At 55.8% G+C, this 13980-nt stretch overlaps 1 protein-coding gene across 1 annotated transcript; it reads right to left on the bottom strand.

The window, feature by feature from the left end:
- Nucleotides 1–1793: 1793 nt before the first annotated feature.
- Nucleotides 1794–12216, bottom strand: DDA1 (DET1 and DDB1 associated 1). The gene is made up of 5 exons (XM_010361453.1): nt 12086–12216; nt 7288–7368; nt 7002–7053; nt 5743–5804; nt 1794–2543 (listed from the first exon to the last, which is right to left on the bottom strand). Exons 1-5 carry the CDS (start codon nt 12086–12088, stop codon nt 2433–2435), a joined length of 309 nt encoding a protein of 102 aa, XP_010359755.1. The 5' UTR covers nt 12089–12216; the 3' UTR covers nt 1794–2432.
- Nucleotides 12217–13980: the final 1764 nt, after the last annotated feature.

Genomic DNA, 13980 nt, shown 5'->3' with positions numbered 1-13980 from the left:
GGAAGGGCGGGGGTGCCCCCTGCTCCCACTCTGGCCCCTGGCCTTGGAAGCTGAAGTCCCACCATCTCAGTCATTCACAGACGGACACCGCAGGCCTGCCCAGGTCACATCAACCCCGGGGACTGGGACTCCCCAGCTGGGCTGGGAGCCTCCAGGGCATTCAGCCCAACCCGGCACTACTGACCCGGCACTACTGACCGCGGTCAACTGTGTATTTCCTGACCACCTGCCCTGTGACCACACGGACCCTACAGCACCATCCCTGTGGTGCAGACACTTCCGAGAGCTGGGAGACACAGCTGGGTGGCCGTGCTGTGCCTGGGCCGGGTCAGCCACTCCTTGTGTAGGATGGGAGCCCACCCTGACACTGTCCGTCCTTGGGAGAGATGGGCTGCCCAGGCCCGAGGGTCTATCTGGGGCAGACGGACCCTCACCCTCCATAGCCCAGAGTCTCTGCTAGCTCTGTGGCCCAACCCCACACCATCCCAACGCCCTCAGACTCAGCTCTCAAAACCAAGACCTCTGCCAGGCACGGTGGCTCACATCTGTAACCTCAGCACTTTGGGAGGCTGAGGAAGGCAGATGACTTGAGCCCAGGAGTTTGAGACCAGCCTGGGCAACATGGTGAAACCCTGTCTCTATGAAAAAATTTTTAAAAATTAGCCAGGCAGTGGGGTGCGGTCCCAGCACTTTGGGAGGCTGAGGCAGGCGAAGCATCTGAGGTCAGGAGTTCAAGACCAGCCTGGCCAACATGGCGAAATGCCATCTCTACTAAAAATAGAAAATTTAGCTGGGTGTAGTGGTGCACGCGTGTAATCCCAGCTACTCGGGAGGCTGAGGTAGGAGAATCGCTTGAACCTGGGAGGCGGAGGTTGTAGTGAGCTGAGATCTCGCCACTGCACTCCAGCCTGGGAGACACAGCAAGACTCCATCTTAAAAAAAAAAAAAAATTAGCCAGGCATGGTGGTGTGTGCCTGTGGTCCCAGCTACTTGGAAGGCTGAGGTGGGAGGAATGCTTGAGGTCGAGGCTGCAGTGAGCTGTGATTACACCACTGCACTCCAGCCTGGGCAACAGTGCGAGACCCCAACTCAAAAAAACAAACAAAACAAAACAAAAGAAAACTAAGACCCCTGGCCCCGCCGCCAGTGGGGGTGATAAGGGAAGAAGCGGTGTTCCCCCAGCCCCAGGCTTAATGGTCAGGGCCACAAACCTTCTGCCAAGAGCCCAAACACCCCCTACGTACCCAAGTTCAGCCCCAAACCCAGCCCAGCTGGCGGAGGAGGGGTCCCCATGAGCAGCCATGGCACATGCCAACTGCCAGGTGCCGACTTTCTGTACAGCTCCTCTATGACCCAGCAAGGGTGAGGCCACTACCTGGGACAGCAAGACCAGCCAGATGCCATCTGTGCTGTCACCATGGCTCACGGGAGTGGCAGAGGCCGGAGACCCCAGGCCCCCAGGTGAGGCTGGCCGTCTCTGCGGTGGCTGACAGGTGTACTGCCCTGCTCGGCGGTATCCCAGGCAGGGGGCTGACCCTGCTCCATCCTTGGCACCATGGACCGTCTCTCAGGAATGACCTGTCCTTGGGGTCACCTTGACAGGAGAGGCAGAGGGGATGGTCCCGGCAGGTCTTGGCCTTGAACATGGTGGCCTCAGCAAGCCCACGAGAGAATCCAGCCGGTCCCGGAGCCCCTGGCGTGGGGGGCCCTTCTCACTCCTCTTGGTGACAACAGGGATGACTCCCAGGGGCTCCGTCCTCTGCAGCCAAGGTGTGTGGAGCAAAGACGCGAGGTCAAGTAGGAAAGACCCTTTTATTGGGGTGGACACGGAGCACGCACTAGTCCATGATAAAAATAAAATGACTCGAGAAAGATCCCAAGGGCCGACTTCTCCCCGACGTGCGCACACGCTGAGTGAGGTCTGGGCATGGGAGAGGTCCAGGCAGAGCGTGGGACAAGACCGAGTCTCAAGGGCCTGGACCGGTGTTGGGGGGAGAAGGCCACTCGGCTGTCCTGGTGGGTTGGCTGCCCCAGGCCCGCCTTTGTTGCCCAGCCACAGTAAAGCCCCCGCTAGAGACCCTCACAGACACACTCTGGTTCTCTGAAGAACTGGGGGCAGGAGTCGGGGAACTGGCCCGGTGGAAGGCGGGGGTCAGGGGGACAATGTTGTGTTTTTTTTAAAAAGCATCTACCAACATCACACTACTGGGTCTGATGTCCCCTTTAACCAACGCTTGATACAGGTTACAGCATAAATAAAAACTCAAGGAAAATAAATACATCGGCTCCTATGAGGTTGGAAGTGGTGTGGACGCAGGGTGTGGATGGGCCGGCAGGGAGGCGGGCGGGCGGGGTGCTTACACATGGCGGGCAGGCGGGTGGGCGACCGAGGAGCAGACCTGGCAGGAGGCGCCTGTGTGGGGTCGAGAGTCTTAAGTGTCCTCGTGCATGTCTGGGCTGTCGGTTCGCGCCACCTTGCGGGGAGGTGCGGAGCTCTCGCCTTCCAGCTCCACTTGCTCCTGGTCTCTCTTCTTGGCAGCGTTCTAGGGGACAGGGGAAAGAGAGTGGCTGTGAGTCACTTTTTTCAGACAGGCTCTTGCTGGAGTGCAGTGGTATGATCATTGCTCACTGTAGCCTCAACCTTCCGGGCTCAAGCAATCCTCCCAGCTCAGCCTCTGGAGTAGCTAGGACTACAGGCACGCAGCACCACGCTTCATATTTGTACTTTTGGTAGACATGGGGGTCTCACTATGTTGCCCAGCCGGGGGCTGTGAGTCTTCACATGAGTGGAGCTCCCAGAGTCCTAATGCCAGCCCAGGCCCCTGCAACAGCATCACAGAGGTTAAGCCTGGAGTACAGTGGGGGGTTTTGGGGTCCCCGGCTGAGCAGTCCCTCCTACCACCAGGACCTGCCCTGCTAAGCCCTGCCTAGAGCACTTCCTGGACCCACGGCTGGGGATAGACAGGTGCTTCCTGGGCACCCGGAGGAGTCACCCCCAGCACGTGCAATGACACACAGGGCTAGTTTCTCAAGCACTCAGAGGAGCGATCCACCCAGCCTGGGAATAAAGGGCCTTTGGAAGCCACTGGGGATGCCGCACATCAGCGCAACAGAGAAGCACATGTCTCCTTCTCCAATGTGGAAACCAAGGCCTGGAAGCAGGAGAAGGGGTGGGGTGGGCCCAGCAGCTTGGATTTTCGGCAGCAGTCACTTTGCCACAGAGTCCCCCCACCTTCCAACTTTGCCCAGGGTAGGTAGCCACCCACTGTTCAATGTTAAGTAAAAAAAGCAAACTTGCCAGGTGCAGTGGCTCACGCCTCTAATCCCCGCTACTCTGGAGGCTGAGGCAGGAGAACTGCTTGAACCTGGGAGGCGGAGGTTGCAGTGAGCTGAGATTGCAGCACTGCACTCCAGCCTGGACAACAGACAGACTCCGTCTCCAAAAAGAAAAAAAAAAAAAGAAAAAAAAAAGAGGGCCAGGTGCAGTGGCACTTTGGGAGGCCGAGGCAGGTAGATCACTTGAAGTCAGGAGTTCAAGACTAAAAATACAAAATCTACTAAATCTACTAAAAATACAAAAATTAGGCCAGGCATGGTGGCACACGCCTATAATCCCAGCCTACTTTGGGAAGCCAAGGCGGGCGGATCACCTGAAGTCAGGAGTTCAAGACCAGCCTGACCAACCTCGTCTCTATTAAAAACACAAAATTAGTCAGGCATGGTGGTGCATGCTTGTAATCCCAGCTACTCGGGAGGCTGAGGCAGAATCGCTTGAACCTAGGAAGCAGAGATTACAGTGAGCCAAGATCGCACCATTGCACACAGCCTGGGCAACAAGAGCAAAACTCCATCTCAAAAAAAAATAATGATAAAATAAATTAGCCAGGCATGGTGGTGCGTGCCTGTAATCCCAGCTACTCGGGAGTCTGAGGCAGGAGAATTGCTTGAACCCGGGAGGTGGAGCCTGGGAGGAGGAGGTTGCAGTGAGCCGAGAACATGCCACTGCACTCCAGCCTGGGCGACAGAGCAAGACCTCATCTCAAAAACAAACAAACAAAAACAAAAACAAAAGAAAAAGAGGAAAAAATGTCCCATGTGCAGAGGCAGCCACTGGGAAGGGAGCTGGGGCACCAGAAGCGGCGGGGAGATGACTCTTCACGGCAACTACACTCTCTCATTTCCACTTTTTAGAGACAGGGTCTGGCTTTGTTGCCCAGGCTGGAGTGCAAAGGCACAATCATGGCTCACTGCAGTCTCAACCTCCTGGGCTCAAGTGATCCTCCCACCTCAGCCTCCTGAATAGCTGGGATAACAGGAACATGCCACAGCCAGCTAATTTTTTTTTTTTTTTTTTTTTTTTTTTTTAGTGACGGGGTTTTGCTGTGTTGCCTAGGCTGGTCTCAAATTCCTGGCCTCAAGCCATCCGCTCCGCTCGCCTCAGCCTCTCAAGCCTCTCAAGCAGTTCGGGGTGTGAATCACCACACCCAGCCACACCCTCTCATGTTGCCTAGATTTTTTTTTTTTTTTTTTTGAGACCGCCAGGCTGCAGTGCAGTGGCACGATCTCGGCTCACTGCAATCTCTGCTTCCCAGGTTCAAGCAATTCTTCTGCCTTGGCCTCCAGAGTAGCTGGGATTACAGGCGCGAGCCGCCATGCCCGGCTAATTTTTGTATTATTAGTAGAGACGTGGTTTGAGACGGGGTTTCACCATGTTGGCCAGGCTGGTCTCGAACTTCTGACTTCATGATCCGCCTGCCTAGGCCTCCCAAAGCGCTGGAATTACATGCATGAGCCACCACGCCCGGTCCAGATTTTTAATCATGTGTACACACTTCACCATTCAGAAAAGATTCTTTTTTTTTTTTTTTTGAGATGGAGTCTGGCTCTGTCACCCACACTGGAATGCAGGGGTCCGATCTCGGCTCACTGCAAGCTCCGCCTCCCAGGCTCAAGCCATTCTCCTGCATCAGCCTCCCGAGTAGCTGGAACTACAGGCGCCCACCACCACGCCCGGCTAATCTTTTTTGTATTTTTTAGTAGAGACAGGGTTTCACTGAGTTAGCCAGGATGGTCTCGATCTCCTGACCTCATGATCCGCCCACCTCGGCCTCCTAAAGTGCTGAGATTACAGGCGTGAGCCACTGTGCCCAGCCTTTTTTTTTTTTTTTTTTTTTTTTTTGAGACAGTCTTGCTCTGTCATCAGGCTGGAGTGCAGTGGCGCGATCTCAGTTCACTGCAACCTCTGATTCTCCTGCGTCAGCCTCCCGAGTAGCTGGGATTACAGTCACGTGCCACCACACCCAGCTAATTTTTGTATTTTTGGTACAGACGGATTTCCCCATGTTAGCCAGGATGGTCTTGATCTCCTGATCTAGTGATCCACCCGCCTCAGCCTTCCAAAGTGCTGGGATTACAGGTATGAGTCACCATGCCCAGCCTCAGAAAAGATTCCATCTAGTTCATACCAATACAGTCTACCTAATGCCAGGGCCATAGAAAGCCAGGCCTGGTGGGTGCTTGGGCCTGGCCTCCAGCCTGCTGAGCACTGGTGTCCTGCGGCCTCTGCACAGCGGTTCCCTCCATTGGAACGCTCTTCCAGCTCCTGGATCGCCCAGGGCACTCCTACCCAGCCCTCAAGGCCCTGCTCCAGTCACTAGAGTCCTTCCTGTGCTCAGAAGCCCCTGCCAGGCATCCCATCTCTGTACACCCACAATCCCCGCACGGGAGCCCTGCGGGCCTCACCTTTTTGTCCCATTGCTGATGCAGGTAGCGCAGAAGGATGTTTGTCTTTTCTGTCACGATGACTAAGGAGGAAAGACAGAGAAAGTCGCAGATGCGTCCCCTCCCCGGGCTCCTCCCCTGACACTGCCCTGGGAGGTCTTTTTGGGGCTGGAACTCAGTATCCCCAACTCCGGAGATCTCCAAAAGTCCCATGTTTTTGCTTCTGAGCACACACGCAGCCACTCCCAGCGGCCTGAGCCAGCTGCTTTCAGGGTCCCTGCTCCCTGCAAGGGATTCCATCCTTGGATGGGGAACCAAGCCCAGCCACTGAGACTCTCGTGCCTATGTTTCTCCCAGGCTGACTAGGAGCACATACCGCATATCTGTGCCCAGTGACCACACAGCCCCACCCCACAGGCTCCAGATGGATAAATGCTTTAAGAGCAGGGTCTCACTCTGTCACCCAGGCTGGAATAATCATAGCTCACTGCAGCCTGGAGCTTCTGGGCTCAAATGATTTTCCCACCTGGGACTATAGACGCACGCCACAACGCCTGGCATATATATATATATATATATATATATATATGGTTTTTGGTGAAACAGGGTCTCACTATGTTGCTCAGGCTGGTCTCAAACTCCTGGCCTCAAGCAATCCTCCGGCCTCGGCCTCTCAAAGTGCTGGAATTACAGGCAGGAGCCACCCTACCTGGTGTGGAGTCTTTTTGAACAGTTAAACTAAGACAGCAGGACCAAGTCCTCCTGCGCTGTGGGCCCCTCCAGCTGGACCCCCTTCCTGTCACTTTCACCCAGGCCTGGCTGGATCCCCAGCCCAGGCTCCTGTAGCCCTCTGCTGCCTCCCTGCGCAATAGTACTTGTCTTAGAACCAGAGTTCTCACTTGCCCTCATCTGACAAGGAGGGGAAGGGGCCAGTGAGTGGCAGACGAGGGACAACTTGGGGGCCCCTTTGGGCTGGCTGTGGATCCCAGTGTGTCCCAATCAGGAGATGTCTGGGGAAAGCCAGGTTTCTGGCTGTCCCCAGGTGCTGGGAGTGGACAGGCATCCACATGTGCATCCCCAGGCTGAAGCCCCCACGGTCCCCCTCTTGTACCTCCCTGGAGGCCCTCCCCGACCTAACTGGATTCAGTAGCCAGCATGTGAACCCGAGCCAAGTCTATGGCCTGGGCCAGGGTGGAAGATAACCTCCTCGTGCCACTCTGCGGTCACCAAACCCCGCCCCTCAGCAGCCAGAATGGGACAGACCGACAGCAGCCACTTACTCTGTTCAGACGGGTACTCTCGGGTGGGCAGGTAGACTGAGGGCCGTCGGTTCTGCAGGAGGGTTGGGAAGGGGTAGGTTAAGAGAGTGCATGGGCCAGGGGTCTCCTCATCCCTCCACTCGGCACCCACCCTTCAGTGCAGATTGGAAGACACTCAAGAATGTGGATGGGGCTGGGCTTGAAGATCAGCCTCTGTTCCAGCCAAGACCCCAATCGGGGGACACAAACCACCCCCAGGCCCTCTGGAAGTGCCCAATCCCTCTCAGCCCCAGGAACACTCACTCACCGAGGCTTTGCACACGGAGTCCGCATGAAATCGACTAAAATTGCTTTTGTTGTAGACAGGCAGTCCTTTCAAAAAATCTGCCTAGAAGACATGGAAGATGGTACATGAGAAAATAGGCAACAGGCTGGCTCATCCCTGAAGCACCTGCATGGTGCATCCCTTCTTCCCGCTGTTCTTTGTAGTTCAAGTTTTCCAGAACACACCCTTGAGCTGGCTGCTGGGTACACTGCCGGACCCAGAGAAAAGTAACCAAGCCAGGCTATGTGCACGTCCTCCGGGGGGTCCTTATGACAGACCCTAACTAGGTAAGAGGTGGGGAAATTGAGGCTGCAAGAGAACAGGCCACTGGTTAAAAGTCATACCGCAGCAGGCTCACACCTGTAATCCCAGCACTTTGGGAGGCCAAGGCGGGCAGATCATCTGCGGTCAGGAGTTTGAGACTAGCCTGGTCAACATGGCGAAACCTCATCTCTACTAAAAATATAAAAATTAGCTAGGCGGAGTGGTGCGCACCTATGATCCCAGCTACTCGGGAGGCTGAGGCTGGGGAATCACTCGAACTTGGGAGGCAGAGGTTGCAGTGAGTCGAGATCATGCCACTGCACTCCAGCCTGGGCGACAGAACCAGACTCTGTCTTCAAAAAAAAAAGTCATTTTCTTTTTTTTTCTTGAGATGGAGTCTTGCTCTGTCGCCCAGGCTGGATTGCAGTGGCACGATCTCCACTCACTGCAAGCTCCGCTTCCTGGGTTCACGCCATTCTCCTGCCTCAGCCTCCTGTGTAGCTGGGACTACAGGCGCCTGCCACCGCGCCCGGCTAATTTTTTTTTGTATTTTTAGTAGAGACAGGGTTTCACCGTGTTAGCCAGGATGGTCTCGATATCCTGACCTCGTGATCCGCCCGTCTCGGCCTCCCAAAGTGCTGTGATTACAGGTTTGAGCCACTGCGCCCGGCCAAAAAAGTCATTTTCAATCCAACCCTGTGAGTGAGGTCTGGAGTGGGCCAGTGGCGGGACTGTCTGCTGCGAGTCTCCCCACAAGGCTTGCCCTACACAGGGCCCTCCTGAGCTCATTATGTATGATCTCCTGACCCAACGAGGCAGGAGGTAGTGTCTCCCCATCAAAGGCAAGGACACCGAGGCAGAGAGGTCACCCAGTCTCAGTCAGAAAACCAGGGGCTGATTTGAACCCACATGTACCCCACCTCGGATTCCAAGCTCCTTCTCTTCATCACACACCTGAAAAGCAAGGGCTGGAGCCCCTGCAGGCTACAGAGCTGGGAGGGAGGACCATCCCAATTCCTGAGGCCCAAGAGAGCTGCCCTGGGAGAAGCTGCTGTTCAGACAATTTCCCACCACCCTCTGGGACAGGCAGGAGCAGCAGTGTCCCCAATTCTATGACATCTGGCCCCTCGTCTGCTGGTCCCTCTCGAGAAGCCGGAAAGTGGCTGGGTGGGCCTCCCCCTCCCACCCGGGAGGCAGCCGTCACATCTGGATGACCTACTGCCCCCGGACCAGTTCAAAGTCCCTCAAACCTGCCTCCCCTCCCACCCTAGGATGCCAGCCTCAGCTCAGCCCCTGGCTGTGGGGCCAGCTTTATTCATTCAGCAAGTTCTGGGGCCCTAGCAGGCACCAGGGCACTGGACTGAGCCACCATGGACACGTACCTGGCCTTGGGATGGTGTGGGGCAAAGAGCTGCACAGTGGACGGGAAGTGGCTGCAGGAAAGGGTGCCTTGAGGGCACAGTGTGAGGTGCAAGGCAGAGCTCCGGCCCATTTGGGGAATAAGGGAGGGCTGCCCAGACGCAGGGATGGAGGCACTGAGACCTGAAGGGTGGGGAGGGGTCCCTGTCCACCTTCGAAGCCCTGGCCCAGCCTGCCTCTGCTGGACTCCCATCACACACACCCTCTGCCACACACACCCTCTAGGAATGCCCCTCATGCCTCCATGTGGCAAATACCTGCTAACCTCCCCACCAGCTCCAACCCCCTCCCTGGCCCCTTTGCTCCCCCGACACTTCGGGAGCCTCTCCCAGAGCCTCCCTCACACCCTAGCGAGGTCATCTGTTTACACATCCACCTCCCTGGCTGGACTGGTACCTCCCCGAGGGCAGAGGACAGGACAGGGCTGACTCAACCCTAGCCAGGCTCGCATGGGGCCCAGTGGCTGAGTGGCGAGAGCTGTGGGTACCCCGGGTTTTCTGCTCTCAATCCTGGCTCAGCCCGTCCCTGGTTGTGTGACCTGGAACAAGGGACCTCCCAGCCTCTGGGCCTCCCTGTGAAGAGAGGCATTCCAACAAGGCCACCTCCCAGGGTTACTCTGAGTCATAAGACAACAAGGGGAATGCTTTGCACGGAGCTCCCTTGGGGGCAGCCTTTAGGATCAACATGTCTGCGTTGGACAAATGAATGAAGGCAGCGTACGTGCAGCCTTCCTGTCATGCTAAGCTGGAAAACAAGACCTCGAGACATGGCGGGCAGGGGGTGAGGGAAACCTCATCTCAGCCAGACAAATGCCAGCCACGGCTGGGCCCTGGAGCCATCCATTACCTCAGCAGACACGCACTGGACACCTGTGTGCCCGTCCCACTGCAGGTAGCCTGCCAGAGACCCAACAAAGAGATGAGGAAGAGAAGCGGTGTGCTGACAGCAAAGAATTGGGGAACCCCCAAATTCAGGAAGGGCCTCCATCACAGGAGGAAGAGTGTTCTGAGCAGAAAGAGCAGCAGGTGTAAAGGCTCTGAGGTGGCAGGAACCTGGAGTGTGAAGAAGTGAAAACAAGGCCAGGGTGGCTGAAGCTCAGAGTGGAGAAGAGACTACAGATAAGGTCATAGAGGTGGCCAGGGGCCTCAGGGTGAGGAGGGGAGCCGCCAGGGTCCCTGGAGCATTTTATCAGCTAGAAAGTGGTATCATTTGATGCACATCTTTAAAAGCTCCTTCTGGCCAGGCACAGCGGCTCACACCTGTAATCCCAGCACTTTGGGAGGCCGAAGCGGGTGGATCACAAGATCAGGAGTTCAAGACCAGCCTGGCCAATACGGTGAAACCCTGTCTCTACTAAAAATACAAAAATTAGCCGGGCATGGTGGTAGGTGCCTGTAGTCTCAGCTACTAGGGAGGCTGAGGCAGGAGAATGGCTTGAACACGCGAGGCGGAGGTTGCAGTGAGCCGAGATTATGCCACTGCATTCCAGGATGGGCGACAGAGCAAGACTCCATCTCAATCTCAAAAAAAAAAACAAAAAAAACCCAGCGCTTTCTCAGGCCCCAGGCAGTGCCTCACACCTGTAATGCCAGTACTTTGGGAGGCTGAGGCAGGATCACTTGAGCCCAAGAGTTCGAGACCAGCCTGGGCAACATAGGGAGTCCCCATCTCTCCAAAAAGTACAAAAATGAGCTAGGTGGGAGGATCTCTTGAGCCTGGGAAGTGGAGACTGCAGCAGGCTGCGATCACACACTGCACTCCAGCCTAGGCACCAGAATGAGACCTTGCCTCCAATAAAAAAAAAGCTCCTTCTGGTTCAGGTGAATTATGAACTGCCAAAGGGGTGACAGCAAGGCTAGGAGACCAGGGAAGAAGCTGGGACAGGTATGCAGGTGGGAGGTGGCAGTACCTGCAACAGGGTGTGAAGCCATGGATGAATTCAGGTGTTTTCTGAAGGCAGAGCCAATCTAATCCACTCATGATTGGCCGTAGGGATGAGACTGTACCAAGGTGTCAAGGATAACACCCAGGCTTGGGGACCCCCACACTAGGAACCCACCTTCCCATTTTCTTCCTGAAAGGGAGTCTTCCTTTCATCCCCACCACATCCCAAGGACTGTGGATTGTGGGCTGGGAGTCTGGTCAGGGGACAAAGGAGCCTCGACGTATCCTGACCAAGCTTCCCATCACTCTTCCCAGCCCTGAGGATGCCAATTAGTGGGGGTTGGGGAGAGGCTTTAGCTCCACTCTGAGGGTGGGTCACCATCCCACTTTTCAGGTGGGGAGACTGAACCCTGAAGAACCACCAGACCCAAATTTCAGGATGACTGAGGAACCCGGAAGGAATTTCAACGTTCCAACAGCTAGGTGGGGACGATCCACACTTCATGACGAGGGGTAACTAGAAGAGAACGTCACTGGCCTCGAGTCACCCAGCTCATCTGTTCAGCATTCACTATCCTAAGTCCTTTACGACGTCAGTTACCTAACTTGTCACCACCCTAAGAGGTTCAGACTACTGCTACCCTCATTTGACAGGGACAACCCATGTGGATCGGAGATAAAAGTTGTTCATTCTTAGGGACGGGTAAGGGCCCAGAATGGCGGAGGTGGGGTCAGGGCCCAGGGGGACCGGGACAGTCGGCGATGTCGCACTTCCTTTGGCGACAAAGCCCTGCATATCACGGTGCCAAGCCCCCTCCCCCTCCCCGGGACCCAGGCCGGCCTCCCAAATTCTCCTGAACTGAAGAGATCCAGGCCCAGCGCGCTGAGGACGAGGCCAGACCAGGGGGTCTTACGGAACCCCATCCCCACCCCAGACGATTTCCGGGGGGAGCCGCAACCCGGAAATGAATGAGTTGTCAGGGCCTGGCATCCTGGATGGGGTCAGGGGTCGGAGAAGGAGTGGCAGTGGGATCATCAGGAAGCTCTCGGTAGGGTCCGGGGGTCGAAGGTCACAGGTGAGTGGGAGGGGCGGGCCAAGCCTGAGGGGGCCGGGCAGGGCAGAGAGGGGCCTAGGGGGATACTAGAGATGGGTGGGACTACGACGCCATTTTGTCGAGCGGAGGGGGAGTAGAGGCCTGGAGGCCATACTCACCATCTTCTGTTTCCTCCGTCGCCGCCTCGGCCGCCGCCTCAGCCTCCACCGCCGCCACCACAGCCGCCTTCTAAGCCGCCGCCTCACAGTAACTTCCAGCCACGGCACAGCCCACACTGATGGCGCCACCACCTCCCCGTCATTGGTGCGCACTCTAGCCCCGCCTCCACATATGAGCGCTTTGCACGCTCCCATTGGCCATATCCAGCTAACTCATGCGCCCATTGGTTGCCACGCCTCCTCCCATTGTGGTCAAGTTCGGTTGAAGAAGCAAAGCCCCGCCCGGTACTTGGAAGCAATGGAAAGAGATTCGGAAGTGGGCGGAGGCCTCGGCCGCGAAGTCTCTTGGGAGTTGTAGTTTACAACTCCGCGAGTCTCTCTAGAGCTTTTGTGTGTCTGTTTTTAAGATGAGGGGGTCGGCCGGGTGCGGTGGCTCATGCCTATAATCCTAGCACTTTGGGAGGTCGAGGCGGGTGGATCGCATGAGGTCAGGAGTTCGAGACCAGCCTGGCTAACATGGTGAAACCCCCATCTCTGCGCCTGTAATCCCACCTACTCGGGAGGCTGAGGCAGGAGAATCCCTTGAACCCGGTAGGCGGAGGTTGCAGTGACCCGAGATCGCGCCATTGCACTCCAGCCTGGGCAACAAGAGCGAAAATCAGTCTCAAAAAAAAGAAAAAGAAAAAAAATGAAAGGTCGGCTGGGCGCAGTGGCTCACGCCTGTAATCCCAGCACTTTGGGAGGCGGAGGCGGGTGGATCACGCGGTCAGAAGATTGAGACTGTCCTGGCTAACACGGTGAAACCTCGTCTTTACTAAAAATACAAAAAATTAGCCAAGCGAGGTGGCGGGCGCCTGTAGTCCCAGCTACTCGGGAGGCTGAAGCAGGAGAATGGGGTGAACCCGGGAGGCAGAGTTTGTAGTGAGCCGAGATCGCACCACTGCACTCCAGCCTGGGCAACAGAGCGAGACTGTCTTAAAAAAAAAAAAAAAAAAAAATGTCCGGGCACGGTGGCTCACACCTATAATCCCAGCACTTTGGCGGATAACGAGGGCAGAAATTCGAGATCCGCCCGGGCAACAAGAGCAAAACTCAGTCTCCAAAAAAGATACGGGGGTCTCGCTATGTTTCCCAAGCTGGTCTCGAACTTCTGGCCTAAAGCAGTACTCCAGACTTGACTTCCCAAAGTTCTGGGAGCCATCGTGCCGGCATCTTCTTGTGTTTATTACGTTTTTAAAGCAGCCCTAGAAGAGGAAAACCATAACACTCCCTATCCCCTTCTCGAGACCATCTTGCTCAAACACCTCCCATAACTCCCTAGTATTCAATCCCAACTCCTTGACCCCATTTATGGGTAACTGCAGCCTTCATTGCCCACCTGTGTCCTCACCTCTAACCAATTCCTCCTACATCTGGGCTCTCCCAGACCTTGCCATTTCCTCCAAGACTGTATTCTTCAAAAAGGCAAGTCAGGTATCTTCACTGAGGTCCTACAGCCCTCACAATCCCCCTCCCAGCCCTGACACCGCTGTGTCCAAACTGCCTTCCTGACTTCCAGGGCAAAGACTGGGCACCCAGCACATAGCAACTGCACAGTGAAGTTGCTAAGTGGAAGCTACTAAGTATTATTACTCCAATAGCAACAGAGCAGAGGAGAAACCAGCACTGCATTTTATAGGTGACAAACGCACCCCACAGAGCTAAGTCCTTGCTCAAAATCAAACATCCCCAAGGGGCAGGTGGAAGATTCAAACTCCTTACAGGCTGGAGTTCGAGATCAGCCTGGCCAACATGGTGAAACCCCCCTCTACTAAAAATACATAAGTTAGCTGGGCATGGATTAGTAGCGCCTGTAATCCCAGCTACTGGGGAGGCTGAGGCACCAAAACTGCTTC

Source organism: Rhinopithecus roxellana, chromosome 8 (genome assembly GCF_007565055.1).
Source record: "Rhinopithecus roxellana isolate Shanxi Qingling chromosome 8, ASM756505v1, whole genome shotgun sequence".
Classification (NCBI taxonomy): domain Eukaryota; kingdom Metazoa; phylum Chordata; class Mammalia; order Primates; family Cercopithecidae; genus Rhinopithecus; species Rhinopithecus roxellana.
This window is presented reverse-complemented; position numbering and strand designations above follow the sequence as displayed.

Coding starts and splice junctions, on each gene's coding strand:
- DDA1 (XM_010361453.1), bottom strand. Junction 7,054..7,287: donor ACTCCGTGTGCAAAGCCTCG/GTGAGTGAGTGT, acceptor ACCCTCCTGCAG/AACCGACGGCCCTCAGTCTA. Junction 2,544..5,742: donor ATCAGCAATGGGACAAAAAG/GTGAGGCCCGCA, acceptor CCTGTCCCCTAG/AACGCTGCCAAGAAGAGAGA.